Source organism: Bos taurus, chromosome 26 (genome assembly GCF_002263795.3).
Source record: "Bos taurus isolate L1 Dominette 01449 registration number 42190680 breed Hereford chromosome 26, ARS-UCD2.0, whole genome shotgun sequence".
NCBI lineage: Eukaryota > Metazoa > Chordata > Mammalia > Artiodactyla > Bovidae > Bos > Bos taurus.
This window is the reverse complement of record NC_037353.1, coordinates 13,502,534-13,519,053: the sequence shown is the minus strand read 5'-3', so window position 1 is coordinate 13,519,053 and position 16,520 is coordinate 13,502,534. Positions and strand designations below refer to the sequence as shown.

At 36.1% G+C, this 16,520-nt stretch overlaps 2 protein-coding genes across 3 annotated transcripts in view; one reads left to right on the top strand and one right to left on the bottom strand.

The window, feature by feature from the left end:
* The window catches only part of CPEB3 (cytoplasmic polyadenylation element binding protein 3), a 263,323-nt gene extending 259,624 nt beyond the window's left edge, over nt 1-3,699 (top strand). Inside the window, exon 10 of the mRNA XM_059881919.1 lies at nt 1,080-3,699. Within this exon, the coding sequence (XP_059737902.1) occupies nt 1,080-1,112 (33 nt within the window). The 3' untranslated portion in view covers nt 1,113-3,699. The remainder of the gene's footprint in view (nt 1-1,079) is intronic.
* BTAF1 (B-TFIID TATA-box binding protein associated factor 1) overlaps nt 1-16,520 on the bottom strand; it is an 87,785-nt gene that overhangs the window by 23,255 nt on the left and 48,010 nt on the right. For both annotated transcript variants that reach the window (XM_059881985.1, XM_024986069.2), the window contains exons 15-21: nt 13,656-13,760; nt 11,931-12,080; nt 11,502-11,641; nt 10,708-10,882; nt 9,187-9,390; nt 3,283-3,709; nt 1,835-2,025 (exon numbers count right to left, since the gene is read on the bottom strand). In XM_059881985.1, the coding sequence (XP_059737968.1) occupies nt 1,835-2,025; nt 3,283-3,709; nt 9,187-9,390; nt 10,708-10,882; nt 11,502-11,641; nt 11,931-12,080; nt 13,656-13,760 (1,392 nt within the window). The remainder of the gene's footprint in view (nt 1-1,834; nt 2,026-3,282; nt 3,710-9,186; nt 9,391-10,707; nt 10,883-11,501; nt 11,642-11,930; nt 12,081-13,655; nt 13,761-16,520) is intronic.

Genomic DNA, 16,520 nt, shown 5'->3' with positions numbered 1-16,520 from the left:
TGAAAACAAGATTTCAGAAAAAAGTATAATGCTTTCAAAATGTTATTAAGAGAATTTAAAAATCGGTGTTAAGAATTCAGTGTTACCAATTACTGGACATGTTATAACTATAAAACACATCTCAATAAATTTACATAGGCATAAAATCCTGAGCTAGATTTTTACATCCAAAATAAAATACTTTTCGGGGGCTGGAGAAAAGAAATAGAAGAATACGTGCTGTTTCTAGAGATAGTCCTAAGTGACATGTTTTTTTCTTCTTCTATCTGAAAGAAACTTACCATGACCTGCCCTTATTTATATTTGCTTAAGGGATAGCATGGCTTCCCTGATAGCTCAGTTGGTGAAGAATCTGCCTGCAATGCAGGAGACGCTGGTTTGATTCCTGGGTCAGGAAGATTCCGTGGAGAAGGGATATGCTGCCCACTCCAGTATTCTTGGGCTTCCCCTGTGACTCAGCTGGTATAGAATCTCCCTGCAATGCGGGAGACCTGGATTTGATCCCTGGGTTGGGAAGATCCCCTGAAGAAGGGAAAGACTACGCACTTCAGTATTCTGGCCTGGAGAATTCCATGTATTGTATAGTCCATGAGGAGGTTGCAAAGAGTCGAACATGACTGAGTGAATTTCACTTTCAAGGGATAGAATATAAGCATCTGTTTAATAAGATTAATATAACCTCATACTTAGCAGTAATTTCATTAATAATTAAATACAAAAAAAGTCCCCCCAGAAAGATACAATTGTATTTTTAAGTGAAGGAACTATGCAAATCATCAAAGTATACATTTTTTATTAAAATTAACATGAGAATAATATAGTTAGTGAAAAAGTCTTCATTCACAGACTATTTTAAAAGGAATATAGACAATAAGATTTTGGTTTAAAAAAACAAAATAGGCCTATACTTTACAGAAATATATTAAGCACATGTCTTTTAGCACTGATAGTGTATTGCTCAACTCAGGAAAGTTCCTATGTCTTGCAACCAGTAGAGCTACCTAGAGAATTCCATTGTTAAAAATGTGACTGTAAGATTTTTTCAAAACCAGTTAAAAAACATTTTTCTTTTTTTTCAGCCACACAGCAGTGTGAGATCTCAGTTCCCTTGACCAAGGATCAAACCTGCACTGGAAGCATGCAGTCTTAACCACGGGACCGCCAGGAAGTGCCACCAGGGAAGTCCCACCAAGCTTTTTTTAAATTGTCTTTAAAAACTATACTGTAGAACAAGTAGATCAATGAAATAGAATAGAAAGCCCAAGGAGATCCTCACATATAGGAAAGCAGGATATATAACAGAGGAGCATTCATCACCAACTAGGGACGAAAACATTCAGTGGTGGGATAAATGGTTGTTCCTATGGGCAAATAAATTTAGATCCCTACCTCACATCACACAATTAATAAAATTCAAGTTGACTAAAAGGTAACAAGTTATTTGACATTATAAACGTATCCTCTGAATATCAACAGTAATTCCCTAACACTGATAAGACTGAGAAAAGTTAGCTTTCACTATTACTTAACATCTCCATAGTCACTGTTACAGGAGTGAATTAGTTCATATTTATGAATGACTTATACACCCACTATGGAGAGGGTTTCTTGCTAGGAAGATAATCAGGAAACTAAATTGGTAAAAATAAGAAGCTTGAGAAATTTGAAGTTTGTAGTTTTTCTGAACTCTGTTGCTGGAGTACTCCAAAAAGTTATTAGCCCCAGTTCATTCACTTAAAAATATAATTCTAGAAGCTGATATGACAATTTAGCTCTCAATCTGTAAGAAATTTTGTTTTAAAATCAGAGTATTCAAAGAAGAAAAACTATTTACCTCATCAAGTTCAACAAGGAGGTTTCCACTACCTCCTGCAGGAAGATCTGCTATTTGAGCTTTGACGGCTTTGGGGGTAGGACCTCGCCTACTTGTGATAGCAAAAGCAGCTTTCTGATGCCGATAGAGTGTAATTATACCCCGGTGCTTGGTGACAGTATGATGCATTCCATCTTTTTCAGAGTTGGATCCTATTAAGGAAAAAAGTCAAATAATCCTTAAACCATAATACATGTGACCAAATGTTTCCTGCTCCAAAAGATACAACACATTTTAAAATTGTCTTTTAAGCCTCAATTTTTATAGGCCAATGATATTTTCTCTAGACAATGAAATGATCACAAAAATCAGTAATTTGCAACATTAAGTTAAACATTTTGATATCTGCATAGGACCATATTTAATACAACCAAGGTTGCAGAATCCTCTTGACAACCAGAAATATCTAATGCAAGGCTGACTGTACCTCCTTCTGTTAAAAGTACATTAATTCTTTAAAAATGAGTTCATTTCCAGGCATAAAAAAACACATTAAAAAATACTGCAAGTAACTTCTCTTTAAAAAAAAAAGTCTATGCTGCTGCTAAGTCACTTGAGTCTTGTCCAACTCTGTGCGACCCCATAGACGGCAGCCCACCAGGCTCCCCCGTCCCTGGGATTCTCCAGGCAAAAATACTGGAGTGGACTGCCACTTCCTTCTCCAATGCATGAAAGTGAAAAGTGAAAGTGAAGTCGCTCAAGTCATTTCTGACTCTTAGCCACCCCATGGACTGCAGCCTACCAGGCTCCTCTGTCCATAGGATTTTCTAGGCAAGAGTACTGGAGTGGGGTGCCAATGCCTTCTCCGAGTAACCATGAATTCAGAAATACCAACCAATGCAAAATATTGTTGCCTCAACTAGCCCTCAGGGAGGGGGATGGGAGGAAATTAGGACTAAGGCACGTGACAAAACATTGGTCCTTGAGACTAGACTACAAAGAGCAGTTACTACTTTACATATAAATTTTCTGGAGGAAAACAGAAAAGCTGTTTAAACACTATTTGATAACAGAGTCCACTTATCTCATAAGACATGTACTACATTAGAGAAAACAATTTTATAAAAAGAACTTTCAATCACCATTGGATGCAGTTAGTTTTCAAGCCCTGTTAACAGTAAACCCTATAATGATGATCTTGAAAGAGAAGTTAAGGGTTAATACCTGTCTTATAGGATTTAGTCATCTTAAATGTGAGAACTTAAAGTCCTCAAAGATACCAGGTCTTTTATAAAAAACTTATGAGTTAAGAGGGCTGTGATTTTATTAGCAATAAGTGCAAATTCTCTCAAAATGGTAAAAATCTCCAACATAAACTGGATTTTGCTTAAATTATACCTGTAGATAACTGTAAACAAACTTAAATGGTTAATTCTTTCTGTACCCCAAATACAGGTTTAGATATATACCTTTAGAATTTTCCTGGCCACTTTGTGTTGGTACTGGACATGTGACAGAAGGAGTTAGATACGGGTCCACACAAAGTGAGCTACAGAGATTTTTAATAATTTTTGAATTGGGACAGGGAGTCCTTGTTGTGCACTGCTGAAGTAGTTTGGCCATCCATTGAGCTGCGTAGTTCTGCACTAGCGTATTCTCTTCTTTTTTAATTGTCTCCATTAATGGTTTTATAATAGGATTTAACTTCTCCGGCAGTTGCTGCAAGCTCACAACTGCACATGCAGCAAAAGTATGCACTCTCAACTGCAACACTTGCCACTCCTGGTTGGTCTCTGTAACTGTCATTTGGACCTGCTGTCGTTTACTATCTAACTGCTGTAATACTTGAGGATTTAAATTGAAGGATGATGTGACTTCATTAAAAACAGTAGTGACCTATTAAAGAGAGAAATCAAGAATCATTAATGACATCAACCCCAAGTAGCCTCTAAATTCTTAAAGGGAAGACAGCAGCTTTCTGTTTCAATTGTAAATTCTACAATAACTAGTACATTTTAGTATTCAGTAAACTAAATGTCTGAAACCTTCCAAGTAAACTTTATTTTAATCTGACTTAACATTGTATTATACTTTTTAAGAAAGACACAATCTCTTCAGAGACTTCTTATATTTAGTAAGTTTGAGTGAAAAATCAACACATAATACCCACATAGTACTTTGGTGAAATAACGCTGTGAGCAAATATAAATCAATTCTTTGAGAATGGTATAACAGTTAATTCTTTAATTACCAAGAACTGCTTGAAGCTATGACTGTGGCATCAGACTACTTTACAAGCTCCATTAAAAGACTGTTCATTGTATCTTTTTAAAACAACTTAATGAGATGTAACTCACATAGAGTACACTCAAAGTGTACAGTTCAATGGTTTTTACTATATTCAGAATTGTACAATCATCACAATTTTAGAACATCTTCATCATCTCCAAAATGAAACTCAATACCTATTAGTAGTAACACCTCATTTCCTCCATCCTATGTAACCACTTATCTACATTCTATCTTCACAGATTTGCCTATTCTGGACATTTTCATATAAACTAATGTATAATCTGTTATGACCAGATTCTTTCATTTAGCATCTTTAAAGGTTCACTGATGTTTTAGCATGTATAATTACTTCATTCCTTTTTTTGGCTAAATAATATTATACTACATGGATATACCATATTGCATTCTTCCATTCATTAGCTGATGAATGGTTGGGTTGGTTCCACCTTAGTTAATATTACAAATAATGTTGCTAAGAACATTTATGTAAAAAATTTTGTGTGCACTTGTTTTTTAAATTACCATTTAAAGATAGTATGATGGCTTGCTGCTGCTGCTGCTAAGTCGCTTCAGTCGTGTCTTACTCTGTGCGACCCCATAGACGGCAGCCCACCAGGCTCTGCCGTCCCTGGGATTCTCCAGGCAAGAACACTGGAGTGGGTTGCCATTTCCTTCTCCAGTGCATGAAAGTGAAAAGTGAAAGGGAAGTCGCTCAGTCGTGTCCGACTCTTAGCGACCCCAGGACTACAGTCTACCAGGCTCCTCCATCCATGGGATTTTCCAGGCAAGAGTACTGGAGTGGGGTGCCACTGCCTTCTCCGAGTATGATGGCTTACATAACAAAAATAGTCTTCTTGTTTGATAAATAACTGGAATCATAAAAAGGCTCTATAAATAGACCCAATCTGATCAACGTTGGTCAGAAAAGTCTGTAACATTAAAGAACCTATCTTTTTAAAAATGGATAACCCAATTTTTCAGACTTAGAAATGATCAACTTTCTTATGGGCAAGACTGATAATGCCAGACTTTTATTATGAGAAGCACAACAGACACACAGATAAGATCTTCTTTTATCACTAAAACTATGAAAAACTTTAAGATCTTTTATCACTATAAAATATGAAAGACTTTAAATTGAGCTTTATCTGCTTGATCGTGTCTGTTCTCTACAAAGAAACATGATCATTATACCACTTCTAGCTTATATTCTCCACTTTGCTTTGTCTGTTTTATGTGTTCAAGCTCTGCATAAGATTATTTGAAACAGGGTTTCACTACTAAAAGTTTAAAACACTGTCCTAAATACACTATGCTTCTGTCAATTTTCAATGATTATAGGCAGCTTAGGTAAAGCTTTCCAATTTCCATTTATTCATTCAGTCAACGAATATTTAATGAGTAATACTAAAACATGAGTAAAACCAATGTCTTTATACACTCAAAAAAATGTGGAGACTAATGTGGGAGACACACAGGTAAACAAAGAATACAGCATGAAACTAAGGTAAGTGCAAGTTGCTGTGGGAGCCCAAGGGCAGCTTACCTCTTCTCAGATGACAAAAGCAATGAAAGCTTGTTAGAGGCAGTAACACTTATGCTAGGTTTTTAAACAATAGTTAAGTCTGGAGTTATGAGGACATCTTGGAAAAAAGAGCTGAGGTAGTGAGTGGAAGTCGAGGCACTGTTCAAGGAACTGATAGCAGTCATCATGGCTTAAGCACAGGGCTTAGATGAAAGAACGTCAAGAAATGAACTTGGGATGAGCATACAGGGTTGAGGGTAGGGAATTTCTGGCAAAGGGAAGAGGAGTTCAAACATGGAAGAGAGAATAAGTGAAGCAAAGAAAGTGAACATGGGTGGTGTACTTTTGCAAGAGCAAAACTAACTAGGCTTAAGTGGAGGAAGTTTGAGAAATAATGAGAAAAGAGATGGGGAGTTTAGAGGTGGTGTTGAAAGAAAGGAAAAAACCAAAATCAAGGAAAAAGAAAATAATGTTTTTAAGTAGGGGAGAGATGTGTTCAGAATGGCACTAAGAACTTCACTCGTCTGGCACAGCAGGCAGGGTGAAATGAACCAGAGACTGCCTGGAGCCTGAGAGATGAGTCAGGACCTAGTCATAAAATACTAAGGCCTTTGACTGGGTTGCAGTGATGGAAACAGAGAAAGAACAAACACATGAAACTTTCTGAAAGGAAATGTTAACAAGATTTGAGACTGTGGATAAAAAGGGCTATTTTCTGTTAAAAAATAAATTCCAGTTTTGGTGGTGTTAAGTTTGAAATGACAGTGAGATATCCAAACAAAAATGCCTAACTGAAGAACATAAAAGATCAAGAGAAGACAGTACAGCCCATGGATAAGAACTAAATTATGCGAACAGTGAGAGACAAATCCTGTATCTGGCAGGTAAGAGAAAAACAGGAATGCAAAGAAAGATACAAAGAACAACTCTTAGCCAGGGCCAAGATTAATCTTTTAAAACTGTTCTTCCCTCAAATATGCTCTTCTGGAGACTCTGATATCCTAGGTTAAAACCACTGGACTAAGGAAGTTGATGAAACAGAACAGTAGTTCCACTAGGGACTAAGAGATCTGAATAAGAAAAGCTTTAAAAGGCCATGTAATAGCTGTAAAAAAAATCTTGTCAGAAACACTAAAAAGGGACCCCAGACCTTAAAGAAAATTTGAGATTTTATTCTAAGAAAGCAAAACATGGGGAAGGGGAGGCAAAAAGGAGAAATTATATAAAAACAATAAAGAAGACTGGAGCAATTTTAGCTTTTTCTCACAGGTGAAAGAAACCAAAAACAATTTCAACTATATTGTGTGTGTGTTTTTTTTTTTTAAATAAGAAAGGGGGATAAGAAATGAAATATGCTCCTTCACAGGATTAACTCAAGTAAAGTAGCTGAACTTCTGATTCTATAACTCAGGAAGAACTCTTTCACACTACCTAACCTCAAAGACTTACTAAATACAAAGATACAGCAATGCAAACACTGCTGCTGGCATACAGAGAGACAAACAGAATGAACAAATAGAGCCCAGATACAGAACCACACATCCATTTCAAATAATTTTTGACAAAGGAAACAAAACAATACAATGGAAAAAGGAAAATCTTTTCAATAAATGACAATGAAAAAATTAGGTATCTATATGAAACAATGCAGTCTCTATTTAGCACTATACATAAACGTAAATATGGATGATTAAACATTAAAACTACAATGCTTTAGAAGAAAATGTGTGTGAATACCTTCGTCACTTGGAAACAAGAAAAGGTACCTTAGATCACAGAACACAATGACCATAAAAGAAAACAACTGATAAATGAGACTTCATCAAACTTAAAAATACCTGCTCATTCAAAGACAAAGCAAGCCTTATATTGGGAGAAAATGTTCTGAAAGCATCTATATGATAAGGATTGGTATCCAAAATATATAAAAAAAACTCCCAACTCAATAATAAAAAGAGAACCTAATTAAAAATAGACAAGAGCTGAAAACACATTTTGGAAAGGAAGATCAACAAATGGTGAATAAGACACAAAAAAGTTTTACACTTATTAGTCATCAAGGAAATGCCAAGTTAAAAGCCACAATGCCACTGTCACACAACCACCAGAAAGGCAAAAATTACAAGGAGTGACCACCACCAACTGTTGGTGATGATGTGGAGCAACCAAAACTCTCATATATTGCTGATTAGAAGGTAAAATGATACAGCCACTTTTGGGAAACTGCAATTGTTTATAAAACTAAATAAACATCTCAGCCTATGACCCAGCAATGCCACTATGTATTTATCCAAGAGAGATGAAAACATGTCTTAAAAACTTATACAAAAATGTTTACAGCAGCTCTGTTCACAACAGCTGAAAACTTGGAGCAGCCCAAGTGTTCATCAGGAGAAGGGCTTACACTTACTGTGGCATGTTTATACAATGCAAGAAAACTCAGCAATACAAAAGAATGAACTACTGATACATGTAACATCACAGATGATTTTAAAAAATATCATGCTGAAAAAGATCCTTACATTGAACAGCACAGAGTGTATGGTTCCATTTATATGAAATTCAAGAACAGGCAAAAGTAATCTATGATGCATGAGAAACCAGAACTAGGGTTCTCTGAGGGCAGGAGATTGACTGGGAAGTGGGTATGGCACTGGCTGTATCTTGACAGAGGTTTGGGTTTCAAAGGTATACATTTCTGTTAAAATTCATCATATATTCCATTGAAGATTTGTACAATTCATAGAATATAAGTTTTACCTCAAAGAAAGAGCAAATAACCGTAAAAACTAAATTTTAGTTAAATGACACAAGAAAGAGCAAAAAAAGGGAAAACCCTGAATTTTAGTTGAGGTGTACTGATAGCTCTCTGCGACTTATTTAGAAATACATCAAAAATATGGATTAATGGTTGCATATTGCAATTAATACATATATGATAAAGCAAATTTAGTAAGGTGTTAACTGGAATCTAGTTGGTAGGTGTATGAATATTAATTGTATAATTCTCTTATGTTTGAATGTTTTCACTGTAAGTTAGGAAGGGGGAGGAGAAATACTCAGAAACATTTTTTCCCCCATACTCTGCCAGTCTTAGGCAAAACTGAGAAATGACAAAAGGCAACAGCTTTTGCTAATAAAGGTGTATTGGTTTGTCAAAGCTGAGATTTTTTTTTAAAAAAATCCTTTCCCCATTCTCTTGTTTGAAGAAAAGTCAATACAATGAAATAACCTTTCCAAAGGGAATTTAATTCCATTAAAATTTCCACCTAATTACTCTTACTTTATTCTGAATATATGATAGGCTGCTGCTAAGTCGCTTCAGTCATGTCCGACTCTGTGCGACCCCATAGACGGCAGCCCACCAGGCTCCGCCGTCCCTGGGATTCTCCAGGCAAGAACACTGGAGTGGGTTGCCATTTCCTTCTCCAATATGATAGGCTACCAAGCCACAAATAGATTCAACAAATTACGTGTTTTTGTGGTAAACATGACATTGACAAATTTCTTATCTTATTTCATGCTCTAAAATTAAGAAAGTCACTTCTTTACTCACCAGGTCATTAGCTTGATCAATTGTAAAAACGTTGTTGTTTACTCTATTACCAACTTCAATATGTGCATCAGCTAATGATGAAATAAGCTGTTTACACTCATTTTGCATTCGTGTAAATGGAATGGCAATTTCATCATAATACAAATGTTCTGAAAGGGTATCAAGCAAACGTGGCTGCACAGCTAGGGTAACAGCTCTACACTCCTAAAATGTAACAGACAACAAATATTCAGGGCCAATACGTAAATGTAATTCTAGAAATGCATAATCTTCACTTGCAAACTACCAAGTCTAAATTTCTATTGTTTTTGAATCTATATTCTGTTATCTCCCAGAACATAGTTAGTTTCACAGAGAAAAGGTAACACACCCAAACTACTCTAAAATTTTAATATGAATGACTACAGAACATGCACATGGAACTATTACAATTCCATTAAATTTTCCACCTAATTACTCTTACTTTATTCTGAATTTATTCCAAGACAGATTTAAAAATATACAACTGTAAAAAGAAATCAGTCAGAAAAGAACACTTAGCATGCACTAAAAAATGTTATTTAAAAACTCATTAGATTTCTTAACAATTGAACCCATAGTTTCACATGCCATACTGTAGAAATGGATATATAATTTAAAAGCTACTCACCTGCCCCCAAATTTAACTAACCCTTCCCACTCTCTCTGGTTGTTGCCTGCCCCAACCAGAGGGGGAATGACCTCAGTGGTGAGCCATGAGGGATTCTGTGGGATCTGGGTGATCAGCCTGGGCTTCACAGAGTAAGTCCAGAGAAGCTCTGTGAGGGTCCAGAAACCGAACTGTCAACACTTGCTGCTGAGTCTGAGAGGCACAAAAACACAGCATCACTGCCTCTCCAGCACACCACGTCCTGCCTAAAAACAGATGAGCCTTGCTTCTTTCCAGAGGCAAAGCTGGGGTTTCAGCTGCAATAGAGCATGGCTCAATTACTTTTAGACACAGCTTTGACAAACTGTTAAGAGGCAGTAACAAGCAACTCTCACAGCAAGTGCAGACAGTTAAATTTCCAGAATTCCAGTCAATGGAATAAACAAAGCCAGCAGGAAGTTTCTTTGATTTACAGAAGCAAGTCTTACACAAAATCAATACATCTTACTAGAAGTTAAAAATTAAAGGGGCTGCAAGGGAATGGTTTATTTGGAAATACAAAGATTTGGGTTTAAATGTGCTGATTTTATTCTTCCTGTGACCAAAAATCTGCCCTTGCTACTACTCATACAAATGGACTTCTAGCTCTCAAAGCCTCTTACGTTTTGTAGTTCTCAGGTACAAAATGGGGGGTTCTAAGAAAAAAGGCTAGGGTTAAAGGCAAATGAGAGAGAAACAATGTTTCAGTATAACTTGGAATACTTTTCTATAAATGTTCAATTTTTTAACAGAAAATTTTCACTTTTCTGTTTGTAAAATACAATGAAAATCATCCTAATAGCTAATGGAACCTAGTTTAGGTTGTCTTCATTTATTTGGGGGCAAAATCTTACCTTCTGTAAAGCAGCCCATTCACAGATTACCAAAGCTACACTAATTCTCTGTAAGGCAGATTTGGAGTTCAAATGGAAGAGTAGTAACTGGCCAAGGGATTCTGCTGGTTTAATTTCTTGGGTTACCACATTTACACTTGGATCACAAATACAGCAACAAAGGGCTCCTAACAGCCTAAGAGGGAGAAAAAAAGAAGTTACTATAAAAATTACTTTATAAAATTATAAAATTACTTTATATAATTATAAAATTACTTTATAAAAAAGTTTCCCCTACTGAAGCTATAACTTTTCCCAGGGAAGACTTAACTCCTATCTTATCTTCATAAAAAAAAAATACAAATCCTTGGAGAAGGAAGTGGCAAACCACTCCAAGTATTTTTGCCCGGGAAATCCCATGGACAGAGGAGCCTGGAGGGCAACAGCTCATGGGGTCACAAAGAGTCGAACATGACTTAGCAACTAAAACAACAAAACAAACAAAGGAGATTTTCAGACCTGAAAACACAGTTATGTGGCCTAGCTGTTCAAATTTTGTTGTGGACTGTGCAACTGTTCGGCTGCCTTCCCAAACAAATTTTAGTATCTGCCATTTAAGATGACTTCACCTAAGCTTAAATATTAAAGTATATGTGCACCAAAAATTACAAATCTTAGTTTTAAAACTTCAAAAGAATGAAAAATGTTTTCTTACTGTTTAATTTTTTTCTTACTCTAGTATGATGGAGGAAGGACTGACAGACACATGGGAGGAATCTTTTGGTTAAATGACTTTTGGATTTATGTATACTCACTTGGCGGCCATCATTCTGGCCCGCATAACAACAAAGTCCCTGGTGGTGGGGTCTTCCATGACGGTGTCTGCACCTGCAATGTACTCCTGAAGCACTTTACTCTGGCTTTGGCCCTGGCGCACCTTACCACCTGTTTTTTCCTAAGTGAATAAGGGAGGAAAATAATAATTAAAGATTTACCATTAAAATTTAACAGACAACATAAAAAATAATCTCATTTGTTATAATTCCACTAGAATACAGTTCTTTCACAAAACTTTAATGGATAAAAATTACTATGCATTTTGTCAAGGTGCCAATAAAATAATTTTTCCTTCTGTTACAATAATAATATCACACTTACAATAAAGCAATACAGATTTCTTAACAGTTACTGTATTAAAAATTATAAGTTGAACATACAAATACATTATGTTCCTCTACACTTACTTTGGCTCTAGCTTTTACTTCCAGCAACATATTTAAATCAATAGGTAAATGAGAAGGCTGCATCATTAAGCAAAGCCATGCAGCCATCCATGGACAAGCAGCCGCTACCACATACTGAACTGAAGCCTTGCTCAACAATTCCATCCAAACCTGCAGAATGAGAAGGGAACAAGAAAATGAAATTTTTCTAGCAAGGCCTAATAAAACCTAATACTTTTAGTGATACTGAATTGAAAAAAAAAAAGTAGGAAATAGCACAAAAATTAATTTTAAAATTCAACATATAGGCTTACTTTGAAATACTGTTTTAGGGTAGATAAGTTTGTATACTAAAAAAAAGTAATACAAAAGAAAGTTTTTTAAAAAAGAATACAAAGTGTTTTCCTCAGTATTTTATGAAAATCATTTTTTAAAATACCCATAAAAAAGTTATCAAAATTTCAGTAAATATCTGGAATCCTTTCTTTGTATCATAAAGCTCTACTGCATTCCTATATTCAATACATGCTTCAATATAAAACAGCTCCTGCTAAATTTAGAGAATACCCTTAGTATATGCTAGAGTAATATCCTAGTAATATCCAATATATTGGAGTAATGAAAGTTACTCAATTGTGTCCAACTCTTTGTGACCCCATGGACTTTACAGTCCATGGAATTCTCCAGGCTAAAATACTGGAGCGGGTAGCCTTTCCCTTCTCCAGGGGATCTTCCCAACCCAGGGACAGACTCAGGTCTCCCACATTGCAGGCGAATTCTTTACCAGCTGAGCCACAAAGGAAGCCCAAGAATACTGGAGTGGGTAGCCTATCCGTTCTTCAGGAGATTTTCCCGACCCAGGAATCAAACCGGGGTCTGCTGCATTGCAGGTGGATTCTTTACCAACTGAGCTATGAGGGAAGCCATATCAGAGTAATATACTAGAGTAATATCCTAGTATAAATTAAAAACAATGTGAATCCTGATTCATGATCTTACTCAATAAAGCACTTAAAAAAAATAATTTTATTTATTTATTTATTTATGGTCGTGCTGGGTCCTTGGTGCTGCAGGGGCTTCTCACTGCAGTGGCTTCTCTTGTTGCAGAGCATGGCTCTAGAGCACTCAGGCACTTTTCTTGATGCCTAACATTAAATGGGCTAGGGCCAGCATGTAGAAACACCACCAATGTTAACCCACAGCTGTTAACAATGAGCCACTTCAAAGGCCAGTGATTCAAGACTACGTTAACAGATATTAAAGGTACAACAGTGCCATTTCCTCCCATAAATGTTATTAAACATATCAAGTGGCTATTCTTTATAGGTTCCAACACATACGACCAATATTCCTAAATAAAAGGAAAAAGTACAAGTCTAAATTATGACAACAGACTCTATATATTACCAATAAATCTCAAAAGATACTCTTTAGGACAGATAAACATCCTGATAGAAAGCAAAATAAATGATGGAAAAAAGTTGTCTTTTCTTCATTTTTTATTTTCTGTATTGAGGCTATGAAGAAAGTGCTTAAAACACCTGCCTAATGTGTCACACAACTAACCAGGACTTAACCATTATAATCCATAAAAAGTCTATTTCCTTGATCTCCAGACTATTAAAATGTCTTGGATGATTTCTAACTTCTTAAATCCCTGATCAATAACTGTACAGAATTATGAAAAAAAATTTTTACATCTACCAAGGTACTGGGAAAAGGAGTACAGATATATTCACCACATACCTTGTGAATGAGGTCCAGAATTTCCTGGCTGCTTTCTAAAACACAAAACTGAAATATGTGTCGAAGCATATCAGGAAGGATAGGTGTAAGCCAAGATGAAGAGTTCTAAAAAAAAGAAAAATCAAAATTATAACATAATTCTGCAGCATTAGCTTATTTTAAAAGTTTTAAGTCAAATAACAGAAGTACTACCATGAAAAGACTGTTATGAATTCATCAAAAACGTTCAACTGGTGATAAATTTTGACAAGATTCTGAGCAAAAACACCGTATTATTCCAGTGATTTGGAGAAGTTAAATGGCATACAGTCTCTAGGAACCTGGAGAAAGTCTGATTAACAACAATGAATTTTGCTTCTAATAAACTGAAATCATCCTGTATACGGGAGCAAGCTCTAACCAGTTACATCTCTTTGGTTTCATTGTGTATCACTGCTCTGTCAGGGAAATTTGATAAATGATCACACTAGAGTTGTGCTAGATAATCAGCTTAAGTTGTATGTGCTCATCATTAATGCAAGGAAAGAACTGTGAGATAATATCCAATCTAGAAAACTCAACTTTGAGTTCACTACAAAATTAAAGCCAAAGTTCCTAATTTATTTTGGGTTAAGGACCCTCTGAAAATCAGGGAAAGACTATGCACAATCTTCTCTTAGAAAAATACATTTATATACATACTTATGTATAATATTTTGCTTTCCGCTTCAGGGATTTCCTTAAGCTCAGGTTTAAACCTCAATCTAAGGAATTTCTCAACAAATCAAAAGCCCATCCAAATCAAGCAATCAAATGGTGCTTAACTAAATCCACTGTGTGCTCAGAACTGTAGAAAAGGAATCTCATGTTGTCTACTGTACAAATTACAAGCTCACTGAATAAGAACTAAAAATTTTATTAACTAGTTCACAGTACTTAACATCACATACTTCCACAATTTTTAAAAAATAAAAACTATGTTGTCTGGAAGAAAGCTGAGCACAGAAGAATTGATGCTTTTGAACTGTGGTGTTGGAGAGGACTCTTGAGAGTCCCTTGGACTGCAAGGAGATCCAACCAGTCCATCCTAAAGGAGATCAGTCCTGGGTCTGGAAGGACTGATATTGAAGCTGAAACTCCAATACTTTGGCCACCTGATACAAAGAGCTGACTCATCTGAAAAGACCCTGATGCTGGAAAAGATTGAGGGCAGGAGGAGAAGGGGATGACAGAGGATGAGATGGTTGGATGGCATCACTGACTCAATGGACATGAGTTTGGGTAAACTCTGGGAGTTGGTGATGGACAGGGAGGCCTGGCGTGCTGCAGTTCACAGGGTTGCAAACAGTCGGACACGACTAAGCAACTGAACTGAACTGTCTGGAAGAGACTGAAGAGACATTTGGAAAATGTTTAACTGAATTTCCAGAAAGTGAGAAGGTCTAGGGATAATGCATAACTCAGAAAGCTACCTATAGTTCTCTTGCCAGTAGGAAACTAATAACCCTGGTCTTCTTTTTTTCACCTTTCTCAAAATGGCTTGAAAGAAATTTAAAACAGACTGCAAAATCATCAGCTGGGGGGAGCCTGCTCAGGGACAGGGGATGCCTTAAAGAACTACTTTTCATTGAAAGGGAAAGGGACGTTGGAAAGAAGAAAAGTTCTCCTTTCCTCAGCAGAGAACAGGCACAATTAGGAAAGCTGTAATAGCACTAAGCAAATAATTTAATGTTACTCTCCAATAATTTCTTCTCATTTCCCCCTACCATATTTACCAGTTCTCTTAATCCACCCCTAACCTCATCACTGGAAATCAAAACAGTTGCTTGTAGATCCCAAAGCCATACCTATAGATGAAGATTCCCCCCCCCATATTAATAAATAGTGAATGTAATATAAATTGTAGTAGTCTTCTCAGGCTATAAACTTTGTTACTGTAGTAAATTCTACTTTATAATTATTTAAAAAAACCAAAGGAATAAATGAATGAAAGAACACAGGGTGTTTTTATGGTAGAGAAACTATTCTGTAAGATATAATAATGGAAAGATCATCACACATCTGTGAAAATCAGTAAAATGAACACGTAACATCAAGAGTGAAGCCAAGGGAACTCCCTGCAGGTCCAGTGGTTAGGACAGTGCTTTCACTGCCAAGGGCCGGGATTCAATTCCTGGTCAGGAAACTAAGATCCTATAAGCTATTGGCACAGCCCAGAAAAATAAAGTGAAGCCTAATATAACTACGGATTGGTTGATAATGACATATCAACGTTCGTTCACTAACTGTAACATTCTGGTGTGTGATGTTGATGGTGGCAGCAGCTATGTAGGGGAGGGCAGGAGGTATACAGATGGGCATTCTGTATTTTCTGTTTAATTTTGCTTTATAAAGTCAAGTCAATAAATAAAGAGGAAAATAAAATTTAAAAAATAAAGAGAAACCAAAAGCCCAACCAAACAAAAAATCCAACCCAGAATATGCAGGTCACTATCATCACAGGAACGAGTATTTTTAAAAATGCAGATTTCTCCAGCAATACAACATAAAGTCTGCCTAGCAGAAAATACAAGTTACAAAATAAAGCTGAGAAAACAGCTGAGGCTATTCTATCTGAACAATTGTGCAAGCATCTCCTTTTAGTTATTGTTACAAAAAGTTACATGCTTCAGCTCACTGTTAGTATTTTCTCCAAAAATCATTAAGTACAATTTGGCCAATCCAGAAACACCCTGCCTCTTGCAAATCTGAAAGTTGGTTTACCTGTTTTCATAAATTTTGTGCCTGTCTTCCAGGAGACACTGACTTAGGCAGGTAATCTAATGTTGCTTTTTATTTACAGGTTTATTAAACTGAATTGGTTAGGAGTGGGGTACAGTGAGGGGT